We start from the raw sequence: 21115 nt of genomic DNA on the forward strand, positions 1-21115 counted from the left end.
CACAGGAAAGGTAAAGTAACTCTAGCACTTAACTTTAGGAAAAAAATATTCAATAGATTTTTATGTAATAACCATTGAATCAAACAACAGGCAGTAGATATAATATTTTAAATCAAAGATATAGAAATATGTTTCATATGACTTATGCGATATCAACTTTCAATAAGACAAGGGGAGAAAGAAAGGTGAACCAGTATTAATTGCTTACCTGGTAAAGGTGAACTTTGCATTCTGTTAAATACTATATTTAACACTATCAGCAGGTGAGGAAACTGGCATACGGAGCTGTTAATTGTCTCTAAGTCTTAGATCTATTAATTAGTGGTAACAATATGAATTCAAGTTTGTCCAACTCTAAAATGCATGCTCTTCTTTTATTAAACTATTCACTAGTTCAGCTAAAGTAATTTAGATGTGGTTTTCTTATGATGAGGTGATCTATAGGACTACAGCTTAAGAGAAATGAATGAATAACACATCCTTCTCCTTCATTTATCAACTGAGCCTGAAGTCTGAGCTTAACATTAAATGATTCAGGGTTGAAGTAGACTACCTTGTGTTGGTGATGGACAGCTGGATCTTCAGAGCTGCCTAGAAATTTGGTGAATGTTTACTGGGCACCTACTGAATGCCAGGCACTATTAAAGATGCTACAGGTGTAACTTTGATCTACTTAACAGGATAGCTAAGATGAATTCGCTACAAAACACACCTCCAGAAAATTAACTGGTCAGTTGCATATTATTTTAGTATTGTCATTTAGATACTGGAACGTATCCGCCAACAGTGGTGATTCTGCTTTTGGCACAAAAGACATTGAGCTATTCAGTCTTACAGTCATGACCAGCACACTGAATTGCTCGTGATGCCTCTCCAAGATTGTGATATAAAGTCGGCAGAAACAATGCCTGCTATTCTGTTTGTTATGGCAGAAAGGCATGTGGTTAATCCATTTTAAATCTGAATCAAATGATCTACATATGAGTTTTAAAGGCAGCAGATTTGAGACAAGACTTAACGACATTAAGGATTAGCTTTTGTTCTGTCCAGAGCATGTTTTCCCCATTCAATTTCTTGAAGTGTTACTCTCTAAAGAGGACTGCAGTCTGGAATCTATATCACTTTTATATTGGTTGGCCTAGCAATGATCAATGGCGTATTACTGATCAGTAATGCAGTAAAAACTCTTAAGTCTTAAATTATGTTTAATCACTATTTTAAATTGTGTGAAAAAGCACGTTGTCATTGAAAATAGAGCAGGCACGGCTTCTGCCTGTCTGTTCTTTATATATAAAGAAAGACAATGAGTACTGTTCGAATACCTGCTATGTACCAAGCCAGTATTAGGACCAGATACTGTTTTAGGTGTCTAATAAATCATTTCATTCAAGACAGTATTCTCATTTTGCACTCGAGAGATCCTAGAGCGAGACTTCAGCAAAGGGTAAGAACCTAACTTTTAACTAAGAATCCTTATAATGAGGCCTTGGGCAAGCTTTTTACAATCTTAGTCTTAGTGTCCTTTTTATGGAATGAAGGTAATACATGTATATATTGGAGATATTGTGAGTTTCATCCCAGACCACTGCAATAAAGCGAGACACGTGAATTTTTTGATTTCCCAGTGCATATAAAAGTTACATTTACATTATACTGTTTTCTGTTAAGTGTGCAATATTGTATCTTTAAAAAACCCTTAATTTAAAAATATTTTCTTGCTATTGACTTCAGTGAGTCATAATCTTTTTGCTGATGGAAGCTCTTGCCTGGATGTTGATGGCTGCTGACTGATCAGGGTGGTAGCTGCTGAAAGTTGAGGTGGTTGTGGAAATTTCTCAAAATAAGACAATGAAGTTCACCACATCATTTGACTTCCTTTCACAAACAATTTTTCTGTAGCATGTAATGCTCTCTGATAGCATTTTACCCACAGTAAAACTTCTTTCAAAATTGGACTCAATTCTTTCAACCCTGTTGCTGCTTTATCAGCTAAGTTTGTCATACCCTAAATTCTTTTTTGTATTTCAACAGTCTTCACAACATATTCACCAGAAGTAGCTTCCTCCTCAAGAAACCACTCTCTGCCCATCCATAAGAAGAAACTCCTCATCCATTAAAATTTTATCATGAGGTTGCAGCAATTCAGCCACATCTTCAGGCTCCACTTCAAATTTTAGTTCTCTTTCTATTTCCACCACACCTGCAGTTCCTTTCTCCACTGAAGTCTTGAACCCTTCAAAGTTATCTATGAAGGCTGGAATCAACTTCTTCCAAACTCCTGTTAAATTGATACTTTGATCTCTTCCCATGAATCACAAATGCTCTTAATGACATCTAGAATACTGAATCCTTTCCAGAAGGTGTTCCATTTGCTTTGCCCAGATCCATCAGAGGAATCACTATGGCGGTTACGTTCTTATGAATGTCTTAGATAATAATACTTGAAAGTTGAAATTACCCCTTGATCTATGGGCTGCAGAATGGATGTTGTGTTAGCAGGCGTAAAAACAAACATTAATTTCACCATACTTCTCCATCAGAGCTCTTGGGTGACCAGAGGCATTGCCAATGAGCAGTAATATTTCAAAAGGAATTTTTCCTTCTGAGCAACAGGTCTCAACAGTGGATTTAAAATATTCAGTAAATCATGTTGTAAACAGATGTGCTGGCACCCCGGCTTTGTTGTTCCATTTACAGAGCCCAGGCAGAGTAGATTTAGCATCATTCTTTAGGGCCCTAGGATTTTAGGAATGGTAAATGAGCACTGGCTTCAGCTTAAAGTCACCAGGTGGATTAACCCCTAACAAGAGAATCAGCCTGTCCTTTGAAGCTCTGAAGCCAGGCACTGACTTCTCCTCTCTAGCTATGAAAGCCCTAAATGGTGCCTTCTTTCCATAGAAAACTGTTTCGTCTGCGTTGAAAATTTGTTCTTCAGTTGTCACCACCTTCATGAATTACCTTGGTGAGATCTTCTGGATAACCTGCTGCAGCTTCTACATCAGCACTTGCAGGTTATGGAGAGTATTTCTTTCCTTAAACCTTATGAAACAACCTCTGCCAGCTTCAAACTTTTCTTCTACAGCTTTCTCACCTCTCTCAGCCTTCACAGAGTTGAAGGGAGAGGACCTTGCTCTGGATTAGGTTTTGGCTGAAGGGAATGTTGTGGCTGGTTTGATCTTCTATCCAGACCACTAAAACTTTCTCCATGCAAGGATGTTTCACTTTCTTATCATTCGTGTGTTCACTGGGGTAGCACCTTTAATTTCCTTCAAGAACTTTTCCTTTGCTTTCACAACTTGGCTGTTTGGCACAAGAAGCCTAGCTTCTGGCCTATCTCAGCTTTCAACGTGCCTTCCCTCATTAAGCTTAATCATTTCTGGTTTTTGATTTAAAGTGAGATGACACATGACTCTTTCTTTCACTTGAATAGGTAAAGGCTTTTGTAAGATACTAATTGGCCTAACTTTAATATTTCTGTGTTTCAAGGAATAGGGAGGCACAAGGAGAGGGAAAGGGACAGGGGAACAGCTGGTCAGTGGAGCAGTCAGAACATATAACATTTATCAATTAAGTTCCTCATCTTATATGGACACAATTCACTGTGCCCGAAAACACTTAGAACAGTCACATCAAATATCGCTGATCACAGAAATCATTGTAAATATAATAATGAAAAAGTTTGAAATACTGTGAGGACTACCAAAATGTGACACAGGGACACAAAGTGAGCATGCTACTGGAAAAATGGCACTAATAGAGTTACTCAATGCAACGTCGTCACAAACCTTCAATTTGTAAAAAACACAGTTATCTGCGAAGTACAATAAAAGTGAAGCACAATGCCATGAGGTACGCCTGTAATCTACTTCTTTTGATTAGTGGGAAAGTTAAATGCGAACATCTATGTAAAGCTCTTAACACGGCATAAGCTTACAGGAAACTCTCAGCAAAGTTGATTGTTGCTATTACTACTACTGCTGCTGCTACTACTACTACTATAGTTATCTGTAGGGGCCAAGTGACTACTTCTAGCCAAGGGACTACAAGCAGAAGTGGCAGGTGTCACCTAAATGCAGGGGCATTTGGAGGACGTACCTCCACAATCCACTGCTTTCCACACTCTGGGGTCTTAGCTGGACACCACAAGATAGCAATTCCTGAGTCACAAGATGGCAGAAGTCAAAATTCCTGTGTCACCAGATAGAGGAGATCCCTTACTAACCTGCCCTAGACTTTGTACAAAAGGAAATAAACTTTTGTTCTGATGAGTTACTGAGATTTGAGGCCTATACACTATTTCAGTATGTTTCTCACTCAACAAATATTTATTTTGGTCTTACAATGTGCCAAGCAAAGTTCTAAGCACTGAAAATATAAAGCTCCTGTCCTCATGGAGCTTAATATTAAATTGTCCCTTACAGGGTCAAGCCTGGAATGCTGGCTTCATTATCACAAGGATCTAGCCTATCAAACTAAGCACCCTGAATTCTATACTTTTGATCTGCATATTCCCAATGTGTCCACAAGAAAGAAAGAAGAGTATAAAATAGGCAATAATAAGAAGTATTATTTAATCAAGATAGGACAAAATTTCCAGGTTAATAAATAATGGTTAATTTTTTAAAAATAGTTTCTCATGGTAAAAGCAAAAGATTGTGTTTCATCATAAGGAGAATAAAAAGTCATTTAGGAATCAAAATGTTTAAAGTGTGTTATCTGGATTTCACTGGACTCATCTCTAAAAATATGTCTTTGTATTTTTAGAAAGGAAAATGGGAGTTTATCAAATGCTACATTTAAGAATATGGAACATTAAAGTCCTATTTTAATTTATACAATAAAGGACACTATTCTTAAATCCTATATGATATTATTATCATCCTATCATTGCACAATTATAGATCTACTTGTACCTAATTTTAGTAATTACACATTCTCCAAAGTCTTGGTTTTCATCTCCTTAAATGTGTACTTTTGTAGCTGCTTGACCTTTTTAAAAATGAGTTAGAGATGTACAGAGTATATAATCAGTTAAATATTCACCTTCAGCGAAGATAAGCAAAAAGAAGAGTTGAATGACACATTCCTGATTGGAACTCATCTTAGAACTCAGAATCAAAGAAGACACTATTCTTCTCAACCTACTGAAAAATTCAGCCTTTGCTGAGCATGCACCCCAACCTCAGATAAAACCAGTGCAGGAAAACAAAATTATCACAATATATTTTCCAAAGTCATAAGAAGAAGAACAGAATTAAAATAGTATATTTAAAGAATTAGTTGATTTCTTAGGAATATTTATATAGATTAAAATGGAATCCACAAGTTAACCATACACTGAAAACCAGAGATAATTCTGGGATATTTCATAGCATGATTTTGACAGATATAAATAATAACTTCATTTAATCTGATTAACACTTCAACCATAATTAAACTCACAATAGTAAGCTACATTTACATTTCAGGTTAAGATTATTCAACAAAAAGTCAAGTCCAAACTTTGTGCTTCAAGCAAACCAAACACATACTCACAATAAACCAATATAGAGAAGTTCATCATTACAGAACCGAATCTTAGGTAGAACCTTTACATTTTTTGTTAGATAATCTTTAGTAGCACAATTGGATGTATTTATTAACTGGAATAATTACTTAATAAATCTTTAGGAAAAAACCTGTCCAAGGCATAAGAAATAAATATAACACTAAATTTACTCACTCTTTTGAAATTTGCTGAAGAGTTAAGTTTTCATTTATTTAGAACAGTCATCTTGGCTAGGAAAATTATTACATATACACAAAGAGTTATTTTGTTATCCAGACATCAGCATACTAAAACAAAATTTAGTTAATTAGTTAAGTTATCTGGTAATATTTTATATCTGTTATGAAAAATATTGCTTTAACTGGAAAAAACTCAACATGCTAAGTCTTGGCTATCATATCCAACAAGATGCTATATGAAAAAACAATAAGAACTCAAAAGATATTGAAGAATAATTTTGACAATAAGAAATCCACAACGAGACTGAGATTTCTGTCATATCCTCAGTAATATTTTAAACCTTATATATCACAATTATCCTTCAGAATTTATATAAAGTCTTTTTTTTTCCCTACTGGTGACCAGTAGGAAATAGAATCTTAGGCTTCTTTGCATTTAATCATAGTATTTTGGTTCTTAGTTGCTACTCAGTTCAGTCAAAACCCTGGACAACTGATGGAGATTTCAAGAAGTTCATAATGGGACTAGAGAAAGACCTTCTAGTTTAATGGTTGAGATTTCCAGCTCCAGAATAAAACATAATTGGATTCTGTCTTGATAGTTAATGGTGTTGTAAAAATCAGATATTAAGTGAAGTAAGTCAGAGAAAGACAAGTATCATATGCTATTACTTATATGTGGAATCTAAAAAACAATGATACAAATTCTATTGACAAACCAAAACCAGACTCACAGACATAGAAAACAAACTATGGTTACCTAAGGGGAATGGGTGAGGAGAGGGATAAATGGGAGTTTGGGATTAACAGATACACATGTATATGTAAAACAGATGTACAACAAAGACCTACTTTACAGCACAGGGAACTATATTCAATTTCTTGTAATAACATATAATGGAAAAGAATCCGAAAAAAATATATATGTATACGTATGTGTAACTGAATCACTTTATTGTACACCTGAAACTAACATGGTAAATCAACTACACCTCAATAAAAAAATAAAATTAATTTTTTTAATTGAAAAAAGAAAAAAAATTAGATGAGGTAAAGTCTTAATGAAGTCTTCACACATAGTAAGCATTTGGTAAGTATTGCAGTGGTTTTTTTTTCTGACTAATTATTATTTAGCCCATAGTTACCACTGAGGTCTTTAATTCCAAGAGGAGTAGGTTTACTTTACGTTTATAAGCCTAGCCACTCTTTACTGTGCTTTAGACTAGACAGTGTGTTCTTTGAGGAGAGCAACTATATTGCTCACTCTTATCCCTAATTTCTACAAGTTATAGATACATAAGATAGGTTCTTAGTAAAAATGTGCTGAATAAATGAACGATGGAATTAATCAGTAATCAGCCTGTCAATGTGTAGGTATCTGCTTGCATAGAAAATGTAACAAAGGCATGATGAGTGTCTGTGTCATAGCCAAAAAGAAGTCCACTGAGCTCAGTCCCCTTATTTCTAGTGTTACTTAAACTCATAATTATTTTTGTTGTTGTTGTTTTTTAATTGAAGTATAGTCAGTTTACAATGTTGTGTCAGTGTCTGGTGTGCAGCATGATGTTTCAGTCATACATATACATACTTATATTCCTTTTCATATTCTTTTCATTACAGGTTACTACAAGATATTGAATATAGTTCCCTGTGCTATACAGTAGAAACTCATTTAAACTCGTAATTGTTGATTCATTAATTTGAACCTTCTGTATCTCAGGCTTTCTGAAAATCAGGAAATCATTTCAAATAATTCACAACCAACTCAAGCATTAGTAAACATCTACAGCAGACAATAACTTAACAACTTTTAGATAAATGTTGGGTTAACATTGACTTGTGATTAGCAGAATAACCAAAATGCAATTAAATTTATCAATATAAATTATAAGGTGTTCAGATGTTGAGAAATTAACTTGATTTTGAAAGGGAAACAGATTTCTATTCAGGATGCAGTGTTTTTCTGAGTTTTTATTTACAGTATTTTACTTAAAAAGCATTTACTGAACATTTACCGAATTAAAATAGAATTCTGGGCTTGGAAGGCAAGAATGAGGATGCCCTGGTCCTGCCCCAGAGGCAGTCACCACAGAATGGGGAAAACACAAACCTGTAGAACCAAAGGTAACACATATCAGGATGTGGTAAATACTGTAGACACCAGCAGGTGTGCATGCAGTTTCCAACACAAAATATCTTTCTATGTATAAATTCCCTGGCTAAGACCCTGACTCATCTATTTAGTACAGCAGAGTTCCAAAATAGCACTCTTCACTGATTTTTTTTTAATTCATAAAGTGAAATTTAACAGCTCTACACTTCTTTGTTCAATAGAGGAAAGAAGATTAAGAAGGCTTACCTATTTCTCAGGAGAATCAAGAGTTTCTGCACTTTCAATTACCTGTTGGTCTATATTTTTGTAAAGGATTCATACAAGTGCAACCTAAAGATTTTTTTTATTGTCTAACATTACAAAGACAAGTTTCTCTCCAGAATATAACAAGAAACCTCTTGCCTACAAAAACTGCTTGCTGTTTAAAAAAAATAGATCAACAGGAGTAGCTAAAAAATTCAATGAATCCAATGTTCTTCAAATAATTCAACTAAGAAATAAAGTTAATACTACTACAGATAATGTACATATTTACTGTTAATAAGTAATTATCTGGGCAATTTTATTTTCTATATTTTCTATGATTTCTTACTGATAACAGTGAAAACCTTGGAAATATGACATGTTTTAAAGCCACAGATTAAAACTCAAGAGACCTGGAATCTGGATACACTTGGTCGTTAAGTCACAGATTAAGACTCAAGAGACCTGGAATCTGGATACATTTGGTTGTTAATGTTTTAAAGCCACAGATTAAGACTCAAGAGACCTGGAATCCGGATACACTTGTCGTTAAAGACAAGGTGGTCTTTGTGTATCGTCTGTGTGGCAAGAAGTTGGGAGCAACCTAACCCCTGCTGGAGATCATGTTAAACCCCACAGCATACCAACGATCCATGAGATGTCTCATGAAATGAGAAGCTTCCAAAGAATATAGTTTTAAAGTAAAACCAAAAAGAGAATTCTGCCTCTAAAAATAAATACACTATTTTCTTTAAATTGCTAGAATAGTAAATAAGGCATAGGGCTACAGGAAAAGAAAAAAATAAACATTGTTATCAAATAAAAATTCTATATGGAAAGTAAATAAAATGCTCTGAGTCACAACTAGAAATACTCTGTGTGCTATGATATTTTTAGTTTTTTTAAGTGATAGAATATGCATGTATATTTTCTGGGTGCTGAAAGCACATAGTGAGAAAAAAAAATCAAGAGTCATTAAGAAAGTTCATGCTTCATTTCTTCTCTGTATTCCTTTGCTTTAAAAGAACTCTTCCTAGAAATAGACATTCTGCATCTGTAACCAAATTCTGGGAGCTGATTTAAAAATAACTTCAACCTACATAAAAACTCTTTGGATTTAAAAAAATAGCTGAAGTGTTAAGATTTTTCCAATTGCTAGTTTTTAAAGTTCAGATTTAATTATGAAATACGTAAAATATAAACTTGTTTGTTTGTGGTTTGTTTAAGTGTTAGTGCCCATGGTAAATGGCAAGGATCATGGATGTAAGGAAATAGCTCAGTCATACAGCTTGCAAACGGTAAACCCAGATATTCTAACCAGAAATTCAGGTCTGCTCATTTTCCACCAGACCACAGTCACAGTTGCAATTGATTACATTAACCAAATACATCATTCATTCATTCATTAAGCAAATATTTGGTGAGAGTCCACCATATGCCAGATACTATTGTTAGTGCTACAGTACAGCAGTGTGCAAAAGAGACAAAATCCCAACGATGTGCTGGTAATTGCTCAAAAACTGGCCGGGGGTGGCGGACAGAAGAGAACTTATCTGCAGCAATCGTTTATTTACATAATGTATATATTCCTATCATGACAGAGTTCAATCGACCAACCCAACATCCTTTAACTTAGAGCTGGGAAGAGATGTGCACAATCAACCCTTGTGAACCTGTGTGAGCCTATGTGTGCACACTGTTGAAAAAAATCCATGTCCAAGTGGAAAAAATGCATTCTAGCAGAGAGGGAGAAGCAAGAGATTAGTCACACATATAGTGTATCAGATACCAAAAAGCGCTACGCAGGGGAAAAAGGAAAGGCAGGGAAGTTGGGTATGCAATGTGGGCTACGAAGGGGCAATTTTAAATAGGATAGTTACAAAAGACTCTCTTAAAATGACATTTGAGCCAAGTCCTGAAGGTGGTGAAGGAATGGGCCAAGTGGATAATAAAGGAAGACCATTTCAGGGAGGTGTGTCTAGGTAGCTACATGGTTAAAGGCTTGCGTATTTATTTGAAGAATGTTTACCATAAGTGGGATGGGAAGACGTCTCACTTGATTGAATGGTTTTTCTGTTTTGTTTTGTTTCTAACCAAGATGTGGCATGACCTCACTTATACTTTTCAAGTATCACTCTTGCTGATGTTTGAGAGCAAACCATTGGGGGTGAGCAAGTGTGGAAGCTCTTGCATTAATCCAGATGAGAGTTACGGTAGCTTGATCAGAATGGTAGAGGAGAGAATGGCAAGAAGTGGAGAGATTCCAGATACATTGTTAATGTAGAGCCAACAGAATTTGCTGACAGATTGGATGCCAAGTGTTGCCCAAAAGATGATTCTGAAGATTTTGTTCTAAGAAACGGAAAATATGGATCTAGCATTTACTGAATTAGAGCAAAGCAATTTTGGAGGGAAGGTCAAGGGTTTGGTTTGGGACATGTATCGTTTGATATGCCTACTAGACATCTAAGCTGAGATGTAGAACAAGCAGTTGGTAGACGAGTCTGGCTTCAGGGAGAGGTTTGTGTTGGAGATAGAACTGTAGGAGTGTTCAACATATTGATAATATGTAAAACACTAGAACTCAGAGGGAGTACCAGAAGAGTGAATGTAAATTTATTTTAAATTTAGTTAGCTATTTAACAAAAACATTCCAGCACTGTTCTCGGTGTTCGGCAAGTACGAACTCACTTAATTCTCATAAACCTAGAAGTTAGGTACTGAAACACAGTGAGGTTAACTAACTTGCCCAAGGTCATAAGCAAATGGCTAGTAAGTGTTAGATTTGTAATTTCTAACCAAGGCTGCTCAGATACAGAGTTCTTTTTAGAGAAGAGCAGTTATCTTAAGTCTGAGACTTTCGGCACTACATTTAGAGGTTGGGGAGATGAAGTAAATCAGTAAATCCTGCTCATTGCATGCAACACGCTTTACTTTCCCACAGAAATTCTACTCTCAAGAAGAACAGATTGACCAATGTTTTCTCTCCCTTTGTACTTTTCTACATTTTCTATAGTAAGCACATATTACTTCTAGAATCAGAAAATATTGTATCAAAATAATAGAAGCTGTAGAGTTATTTTTTAAACCTTGTCTCAATGGATGAATTTCATTCTCTGTCTACAGCCCAGCTCAGTGAGACGACACCATGAAAATCATTAGAGAAAAACCGAAGTGCTCTCTGCTTGGGGTATAAATAGAGTTACCATAAAATTTATTGGCCAAATAACAAACAATTTCTGAGTGTAAAAATGAGCACTATTAATTCTGTCATGATGTCAGGCTTAAGTGAGAACTACCTAAACATACGTATAGTAGGTACAGGTGCCCCAGGTACCCTATTTCCTAAGAACAGAGTTTGTGTGAATATAAGAGCAAAAGACTCTTATCTGGTCCATGCACACCTCCTTCTTACTAGTGTTCACTGTAGGTGAAAGACACCTTTGTCATTACTGTTGTTCAGCCTTTTTACCAACTACTGGTTAGAACTGGGCATCAAAAAGCAAACTGAGCATCTCCTAGGGAAAATATTATGATACTTAGGTATCGGAGATACTCTACTTGGGGCTCATCTGTCGTTAGAATGAAAAGTAACATAGAACTGAGCCATTTTGATGATTAAAACCACATTGCAAGGATCTGAAAATGACACTAACGATGTTAAATCTAATAAGACATCACTTCCTACAGTGATGAAATACTATATTTAGAATTATTAAAAAGAATGCTCTTCATTCCTATTCTAACTTAAATGAACTGGGAAAGAAAAAAACACCTAGGTATCCACTTTTATTTCCTAAGCTACTTTTAATATTACATAAATACTAACTCTGGTGTGGAAATGTGCAAGATGGGATGGCAAAATGGAAATACAAGGGAATATACTGTACCTTGTTTTACCTGTAAGGAACACACACCTGACAAAAGGCAATTTTCACATCCAAGGTTGGTTCACTGCAGTAGTACAATAAATGGAGGCTCATAAATACCTATAGAAAAAAAGAGGGGTATGAAGTTCCAAATCACCTAACTATTCATTATCTAATAGTATGAATTTGAATTATACACAAGGTGTCGTGCACAACATATATTCAGCACAATCCTTGTCCAGACCAGTTATTAGGTACTTTTCACAAATTGTAAAGATAAAATAACAAAATAAGGTAAAAATGTCTTATCTTCTATAATGATCAATGTCATCACGATCATAAAGACTAGATAGAAGAAACTGGATATACCTAATATGTTAAAGTTAAGTACATTATATTACAAAGCATTTTCAGTTCTAGGCATCTAATTTTTTTAAAGTCTCAAATATAAGTTCAAGAGGATATATAAAAGAATGTTCATTGTAGAATAAAGATACCATTAAATAAAATTTAATTTACAATAAAATTACGGCTAGGACTTGGAATAACTGAATTAAAGCTTAGGGTATCAGTATAGATAAAATTTTCAAACATGATGTTGAAAGGGGGAAAAAAGCAGGTTTCAAAAGGTTCATGAAGATCACTATATTATTAATGTAAAATTTTAAAGTACCTGAAATAATATACACTGCTTGTTATCTAGTCATATAACTACAGACTAAAGAAAACAGGACACTATATTAACATGTGTTTAATCTTCATGGTAAGTACAAAGATTCAATTATATTATTTTCTGTGTATTTGAAATATTTTTTAAGTTTAAATGACAGAATAAAAATCATCTAACAGCGGAAATGCCAAGTTAGGTCCTGGGTTATTTGGGAATGATGAGGCAGCATCAGAAAAACCCAATTGAAATGTTATTAAGTTCAATTAAACACACTTTGTTGAATGTTTATTGTGTGCAAGATATAATTTTGTGGGATTAAACAATTTTAAAACCACTACTGACAGGAGACTTCTGTTTTTGGCAGTAGGAATGATCACCTAACCTGAAAAACACTCTGCGCAAAACTCCTACAATGGTTAGGTGAAATAGACATGCACAGCTGAGCTGCCAAAAAAAGAGGCAGGAAAAATTCAGAGAAGCTGAAGACAATGTGAAAGGATCCATGCAGAGAAGTAAATGAGCTGAACCTGTCACTTGTCCCCAGACCATCTGCTGATGTCTGAACACCAGAACTTTGGCTTTAAAAGGGCAGCATGCAGAATACAGGAACCAAAGCTTGGAAGCTATCTAGGGTGGAAAGTCACACTGGAGACACCTGAATAAAGTCTACTTTAGGACGTTTTAAACAAAATTCTGGAGCAAGCCAAACAATCCCAGAAAGAAGGTCTGGATTGCATGAAAAAATATTTTACATTGAAACTTGTGTAGATTTTTTAACTATGAGGAAGAATGAAAAGACAAGAGTATATAAGACACTTCTGAAGAAGAATAAAATGGGTATCTGTGGGGGTTGGGGGAAAAATTGCTCCACCAGAGGTCAAGACTTATTGTAAAGCCATAGTAAGTAAAGGTATATGGGATCAATGCAGAGACAGACTACTGATTAATAGAACAGAGAGCCCAGAAACAGACACATACATACATGGAAACCTGATTATGTTATGCTAATATTCAAACCTGACTATATTAAAGACACCTGGGGAAAGAAGAATCCATACATTAAACCATCTGAGATAACTGGTCATAAATATCGCGGCAAGGGGAGGGAGGAAGCACATCCCTGTTAAGAGACAGTTCTCTATGGGCCTCTCATAATTCTGTGTGTCATAAGCAGAAGCACTGGCCGCCTTTATTCTAGACTGTCTTCTCAAGGATGGTTATAGAGCAAACAGCCTTGGAAAAGAAAGATATATTTCCCTCTGGAGCAAAAAGCAGGTTTGATTACTCCCAGTATAATATAGATGAGGTGTCACTATGGAGAAAAGGTCAGGAATGCTAGCCACCCACTATAAAAGATTTGGGTTCTCCAAGCTTGGAGTTCTTTTTCTATGTAACACAACTCACAGTATTTGCAGGGTCACCTGACCTTCTTTGAGTCACCCTGCAGGAATCAGGGCCTGAGAAACTGGCATGAATTCTGACACCCTAGCTACTGCTATTAATGTAATAAAGAACTTTGATCTGACCCAGGGATTGTGTGTCTTCTGCAAGCATCTATAAAAGGTAGCTTGCAAGTAGGGTAACATCTCAGACTCTTCACGGTACTTGACAACCCCTACCTCATCTTCATGTGGTATACAAAACACAGTTCCAGAAGGATTAAACTTTTCAGGAAAGACCAAACTTTCAATAATATAAAAGGAAAGGTAGTTGAATGTCTGAGAAATACATCATAAGTAATGTGTAAACATGCTGTTATAAAAGAAATTATTGATAAAATAGACTATTTTTATTCTTTTGCTTTTTTTTTTTTTTTTTTTTTGGTTGGGGGAGGTAATTAGGTTTATTTATTTACTTAGTTATTCTTAGGGAAGGTACTGGGGATTGAACCTAGAACCTCACGCACGTTAAGTATGTGCTCTACCACTTGAGTTATACCCTCCCCCCAAAACAGACTATTTAAAATGAATAATTTCTGTTCTTAAAAAAATGTGATAGAGTTAAAAAAGGGGCCACAGACTGAGAAAAGATATTTGAAATAACTAGAGAGAGATTTACCCAGAATCTATAAAGAGCTTCTAAAATATAAGAAGAAAAAGACAAAGAACCCAATAGAAGAATTAGCAAAAAAAAAAAAAAAAAAAAAAAAGAGAGAGAGAGAGATAAGTTTCTTGGAAAAAGATATATAAAGGCGCCCATAAATATATGTATAATTTAAAACCACATTGAGATACTATTTTCTATCAAATTGATAAAAACTGAAAAGTATGATAATATTCAGTTTTTGAAAACAGGTTGATCAGATGTGGATATTGATATACTGCTGATAGTTTTGGCAATTGGAACAACCAAATTTAGGAGAAAATAGCATTATATAGAACATTTGTGCATAACCTACCACACTACTAACACATATCTCCAGAGAAAGTCTTGAATTTTGCTACCAGGATACACAGAAAAGGCATCCACTTGAATACCTTTGTAATAGCAAAAGAAATAAATAATAAAAAATTAATACTGGAAAAAACAAATATTCATAGAGAGGCCAATAAATAAATAATGTACATTCATTTAGTGGAATATAGCAATGAAGTGGTGGAATAAAGAAACAAGCATTAACATGACGAAGTATCATAAACGTGTTAAACAAATGAAATGAAGTAATGGTTAACTTCATTTAAGAAAGGTACAAAATATGCACAACTAAACAATATATTATTTAGGAATTCTTTTTGACTATTATAAAACTGTAAAGAAAAGCAAAAGAACAAAAAATGCAAAATTCAAGAGCCTGGCCAGCTCTCCTGGGGAGGGGAAGACCACCACTGGGAAGAGGCATACAGGGGTTTTCAGTGGTATTCGCTATGTCTACTCTGAGCTGAGTGGTGAGGTCATGCAAAATTGTTTCATTATTCGTTAAACCCTAAATGTATAAAATATATGCTACTTGATATGTCTGTGATAGTTTATAATAGGAAAATGTTCAAGTGACACAAGGAACTTATGGTCTGTCATTCTTTCACTGGGCGTCATTGTCGACACATGGATGCCTGGAAGCAATACACTCATAATAGTCACTACAGGAAATGATTTTGAGAAGAAATGCTGAGCTATGTGCTTGATGATACCATTAAACTACTGAATTAAGAAATTCTGGATCTTTTCTACTTCTAGACTTCCTATTATATGACAAAATAAGTCCCCCATGGGAAAAAAATTACTAAAATACAGTCATAAAATAGGTAAAAAGTAAAACAAAACAACAACAAAAGAAACAATTTACTTCTCAAATTTCAATCTGTAAGGGATTTTACTGTATTTCCATGAGATTTACATACAAGTTTTGAAGATAGTTACCTCTACTTCTTATTTTTAATATTTTTAATCTAGGTTTGATTAAGTAGAATTTACCCACAGCAAAATGAACAGTTCTTAAGTGTACAGGTTGATGGATTTTGACAAATGCATCTATCCACGTAATTCGCATTCCAGTGAAGATAAAGAACGGCCTGAAAAGCACACCCCATACGTTTTCTCGACAGTAGTCCCCATCCCCCATGAAACAAGTTCTAACTTCTTTCTCTGTATAGATTGGTTTTTCTTGTCCTAGAACTCATACAAATGAAATCATACAGTATGTACTCTTCCGCTGGGCTTTTGCTCAGCAAAATGCTTTCAGAATGCATTAGTGTTAAGTATCAATAGTTCTTCTGTTGCTGAGTAAAATGTATGTTTATCCATTCTGCTTTCAGATATTTGAGGTGTTTCTATTTTTTGGATATCAGTAATGCTGCATGAACATTTATATACATGTATTTTTGAACAAATATATTTTCATTTCTTTGGAGAAAGAATTGTTGGATCGCGGGATAGGTATATGTTTTAACTTACAAAAAACTGTCAGACACATTGTCTACCCCCTTGTAGCAATGCATAAAAATTTAGTCGTTCATGAATGGACCTCGAGATGATCATATTAAGTGAAGTAAGTCAGAAGGAGAAAGACAAACACCATATATTACTTACATGTGGAATATAAAATATGACACAAATGAACTTATTTATGAAACAGAAACAGATTCACAGACATAGATAACAAACTTATGGTTACCAAAGAGGAAATGGAGTGGGGGAGGGATGAATTAGGAGTTTGGGATTAGCAGATACAAACTACTATATATAAAATAGATAAACAAAGGACCAACTGTATAGCACAGGGAACCATATTCAACATCCTATAATAAACCATAATGGAAAAAAAATGAAAAAGAATATATATATGTACAATTGTATCACTTTGCTGTACACCAGAAACTAACACAACATTGTAAATCAACTATGCTTCATTAAAAAAAAAATGTTGCTGGGTTTAAAAAAAATTCAGTTCAGAAAAAAAATGTGACAATGTATATATGTACATGTATAATTGAAAAATTGTGCTCTACACTGGAATTTGACACAACCTTGTAAAATGATTATAAATCAATAAAAAATGTTAAAAAAAATTCAGTTGCCTCACATCCCTTATGTTACCAGTTTTCTAAATTTTAACCATTCTAATAAATGTTTAGTAATATTTCATTTTTTTTTTATTTCCTTGATGACTAATAGTGTTGAGAACTTTCTTCATGTGTTTATTGGCCATTCATTTATCTTCCTTGGGGAGGTGCCTTTTCAAGTATTTTGCCCATGTGGTGGTGGACGGTGGATGGGGGAAGGGAGTTGTCTGTCTTCTTATATAAATTGTAGAAATTCTCTATTTGAGATAAATATTTTCATAATATTATGTCAGATACATATATTATGAATATTTTCTTTCAATCTGTGCTTGCATATTCAGCTTATTAATGCTTTTAATGAGTAATACCTAATTTTTATGAAATTCATTTTATGATTGATTTTCCTTTTATTGGTGCTTTCTTGGTTTTTGTCAAGGGATCTTTGCCCACCTCAAGTTCATGAGGCTTTCTTCCACATTTTCTTCATGAGCTTTACATTGTTAATTTTACTTTTAGGTCTGTGATACCACTCCAATTAATTTTAGTCCATAGTGTATGTATACGTTAAGGTCCATTTTTGGGCCCTAATGATAGTCAATTGTTCAAGCATTCTTGGTGAAAAGACTTTCTTTTCCATATTGAGTTGCCTTACTGACCTGGTTAAAAAATATCATTTGACTTTATAATTGTACAAGTGTGGGTCTATTTCAGGACTCTATTCTATTCCAATTATCTGCCATCTATCTTTACCCCAATACCATCCTGTCCTGATTACTGCAGTTTGATAATCATCTAGAAACTAGGTAAGTCCTCCAAATTTTTCTTCTTTTTTATTTGGGTAACTGTTCTAGTCTTTGCATTGCCACATGAATTTAAAATCAGCCTAATGTTTCACAAAGAAAAAAAAAAAACCTTCTGGAATTTAGATTGAGGTTGCATTAGAGCTACAGGTCACACTGGGAAGAATGAGTATCTTAATATTGGGTGTTTTATCTAAAATCATAATATATTTGTCCATTTATTTTAGTTCTCTCTAATTTATCTCAGGAATATTTTGAAGTTTACAGTATATAAACAGACCTTAAATATTTTTTAAGTTTATTCTTTAAAATTTATATTTTTGATGTTATTATAAATGGCATATTTTAACTTCCTTTTCCCAAATGCTCCTAGTATTCCATTTATCAAATGTTCCTAAAAATAAAGTTGATTTTTGGAAATGACTTTATACCTGCAACCTTGTTAAATTCACTTATCGTATCTAGTAAACATTTTGTGGATGGTTTAGGATTTTCTTTATACACTGAAATGTCTGCAAGTGAAGGCAGTTTTTGCTTTTTCTTTTCCAATCTGTGTTTTCTTGACTAATTGTCCTGCTTCCAGTACAATTGTGAATAGAAGTGATGAGTTGCTCATCATCTCTGCCTTTTAACAGATGCCCTTACCATTTACATTTAAAGTAATTATGGATGTTATTGAGTTTAAGTCTACCATCATACAATTTGTTTTGTATTTTACCCTCATATTCTTTATTCCATTTTTCTTCCTTCCCAGCCTTTTGGGGAAGAACTATATTTTTTGTTTTCCATTTTATCTAATAGGTTATTTGTTATACCTCTTTTTCTTTTTTTAATGGTTGTTCTGGAGTTTGCAATCTGAATTTTTATTAGTAATCTAGGTTCAATTAGTGTTATTCCACTTCACACACATAATTTAAGAAACTTATAATGGTATATTTTAATTTTACCTCTAGTTCTTTGAGCTATTGTTTATTATACACATTTTATAAATCTCATAACAATTGCTATTTTTTGCTTTGAATAAGCCATTCTATTTTATAAAGGCATTAAGAAATTACCAAGAAAACTATTTTATGTTTACTCACATATTTTATGTGTATAGTCCTTTCATACCTTTAAGGTTATTCTTAAGCACTAATGTTTTGATGTTTATAAGTGGCACTTTTACTTTATTTTCATTTTCCAAATGCTCATTTCCAGCATTTAAAATATGTTGTTCCTTGTTTCATTATCTTGTAGCGTGCATTAAATGGGAAAATGTTCTCCCAGCCACCTTCACGCAGCACTGAGTCTCCTCATAGCACTTTGTTCATACTTTTATTATGAGTATCTTACAATATTGTAACTATTTGTTCATATGTCTTTTCTATACTACATTATGACCTTCTTGGGGAAAGTGATTATGTTTTATTCATGTTCACAACCCCGGGGGCCAGCACTATTATTAGTGTATAGCTAATGTCGAGTAAATGTATATTGAACAAAAAGAGAATCAAAGGGGAAAGGCTCCTTTCCTTCTCTCCCACAAATCTAAGTATTTTCATTATCTCCTCATATTGAGATCTTTGAATTTTCAATAGATTTGATGCTACCAAATTAGGAATAAGGAGTTTGCAGTAGTGAAAATATAAGAGTCCAGTAAAGATGACCTCAGAAATGCTACCCAGCAGAGCTATTTTAGTTCTGTACTGCTGAACTGGGCATGTGGGAACTAATAACATCCAGCTCACCACCTGAAATGAACAATATATTTTAATTTTTAATGAGTGAATAATCTGGCTATGAAAAGCAAGCATCCTGACCTTTCCTGGTTTGCATTATAAAGATTTCAAATGTAACACTATGACTAAGTCACTACAGAACTTTCTTGTTCCACAAAGGGACATTAAAAGAAAAAGAATTTTCAGTATGATAATCCCAGTGAATCACAGAAAACGAGTTTGGTAATTATATATCCAGACAGCATGGCAGGGAGTATCTGACATCATTGCATAGAAACATAAATGGCCAGGGCATTATCTTGATATTAGACTAAAGTGGAATTAGTGATAACATCCTGGTACAATATAAGACCCAGGAGTACCTTGAAAAGGGAGGGGATGATAATTTGGAGAGTTTAGTGCTTTCAATTACTGGTTGCTCTTTTGGGAAAACCCCCATATGTTCACTTCTTGCTATGTACTCTCTGAGTTTCTCCTCATTACATGCTTACAGGAGTTAATGGTCACTTTGAGCAGAGCAGTAGGCCAAGTGGTATGAATGAGAGACACTTGAGAACTTATTAGTTGAATTGGTGCACAGCAGTTGCTATAAAAGAATGTAACTATGATGTGTTTTAATAGCTTAGATCAATACTTAAATTCTTTTTTATGTGAGATGTGCCAACTAAACCACAGGAGGTTTGAAAAACTTCACAGATGCAAAAAATCAAATTGCTCCGGGCAGCTCCACGCTCCCACGGTTTGTCGCTGAAAAGCAATATATTCAAGGGAAAACCAAATGAACTACTGATCCCAAAAATAGTTTAAGGTTCAGCAGTTTCCAAGTTGAATTGGTATACAACAAACTCATTATTTATAAATAATTTTTATATTTATTACATTTCATATTTATTATAAATGACTCTTTAATAGCCTGCAAGCTTATGTACAACATTAGAATGCAAAGTTATTGTTAATTACAAAAACACTCTGTCTCTGCCATGCCCAAAAGGATTCTCCCAACTATGTGCAAAAAAACAAACAAAAAGTAAATATACCTTAAAAGTAGTAATTATCTTTTTAAGTACTGATTTAGAAAATGGAATTAAAATTTTCTATTAACAACTGTGCATATGCTCAATTAAAAATATGACTAAATCTTCAGGTCTATGGACTGTTTAGAGCAGGATTCAGCAAGCTGTAGCCCATGAACCAAATTCAATGCACTACCTATTTTGTAAATACAGTTTTATTGGAACACAGCCATCTATTAGTTTACACATCATCTATGGCTGCTTTCACGCTATAATGGCAGAGTTGGGTAACTGTGAAAGGGACTATATGGCCTCAAAGCCCAAGATATTTACTATCTGACCATTTTACAAAAATGGTTGCCAACCTCTGATTTAGAGCACTCTACCCAGGAACATGTAGAAGTGCATCGTTAGCTTCAGGAGATGTGCTATCTCCTTCCAAGGAATCTGTGCTTATCTA

The 21115-nt window shown here is 34.3% G+C and overlaps 1 protein-coding gene across 16 annotated transcripts in view; it reads right to left on the minus strand.

Moving 5' to 3' along the window:
• MAPK10 (mitogen-activated protein kinase 10) overlaps positions 1-21115 on the minus strand; it is a 438616-nt gene that overhangs the window by 117819 nt on the left and 299682 nt on the right. For 12 of the 16 annotated variants that reach the window (XM_064486057.1, XM_064486050.1, XM_064486053.1 and 9 more), the window contains one exon: positions 12001-12072. The exons of 1 other annotated variant lie outside the window; for it this stretch is intronic. In XM_064486057.1, the coding sequence (XP_064342127.1) occupies positions 12001-12066 (66 nt within the window). In that variant the 5' untranslated portion in view covers positions 12067-12072. Of the gene's footprint in view, positions 1-4095; positions 4114-7742; positions 7838-11973; positions 12074-21115 lie in introns of those variants that run through there. 3 more of the 16 variants (XM_031433439.2, XM_010983133.3, XM_064486088.1) reach the window with 3 other exon arrangements.

This window comes from Camelus dromedarius, chromosome 1 (genome assembly GCF_036321535.1).
Source record: "Camelus dromedarius isolate mCamDro1 chromosome 1, mCamDro1.pat, whole genome shotgun sequence".
Classification (NCBI taxonomy): Eukaryota; Metazoa; Chordata; class Mammalia; order Artiodactyla; family Camelidae; genus Camelus; species Camelus dromedarius.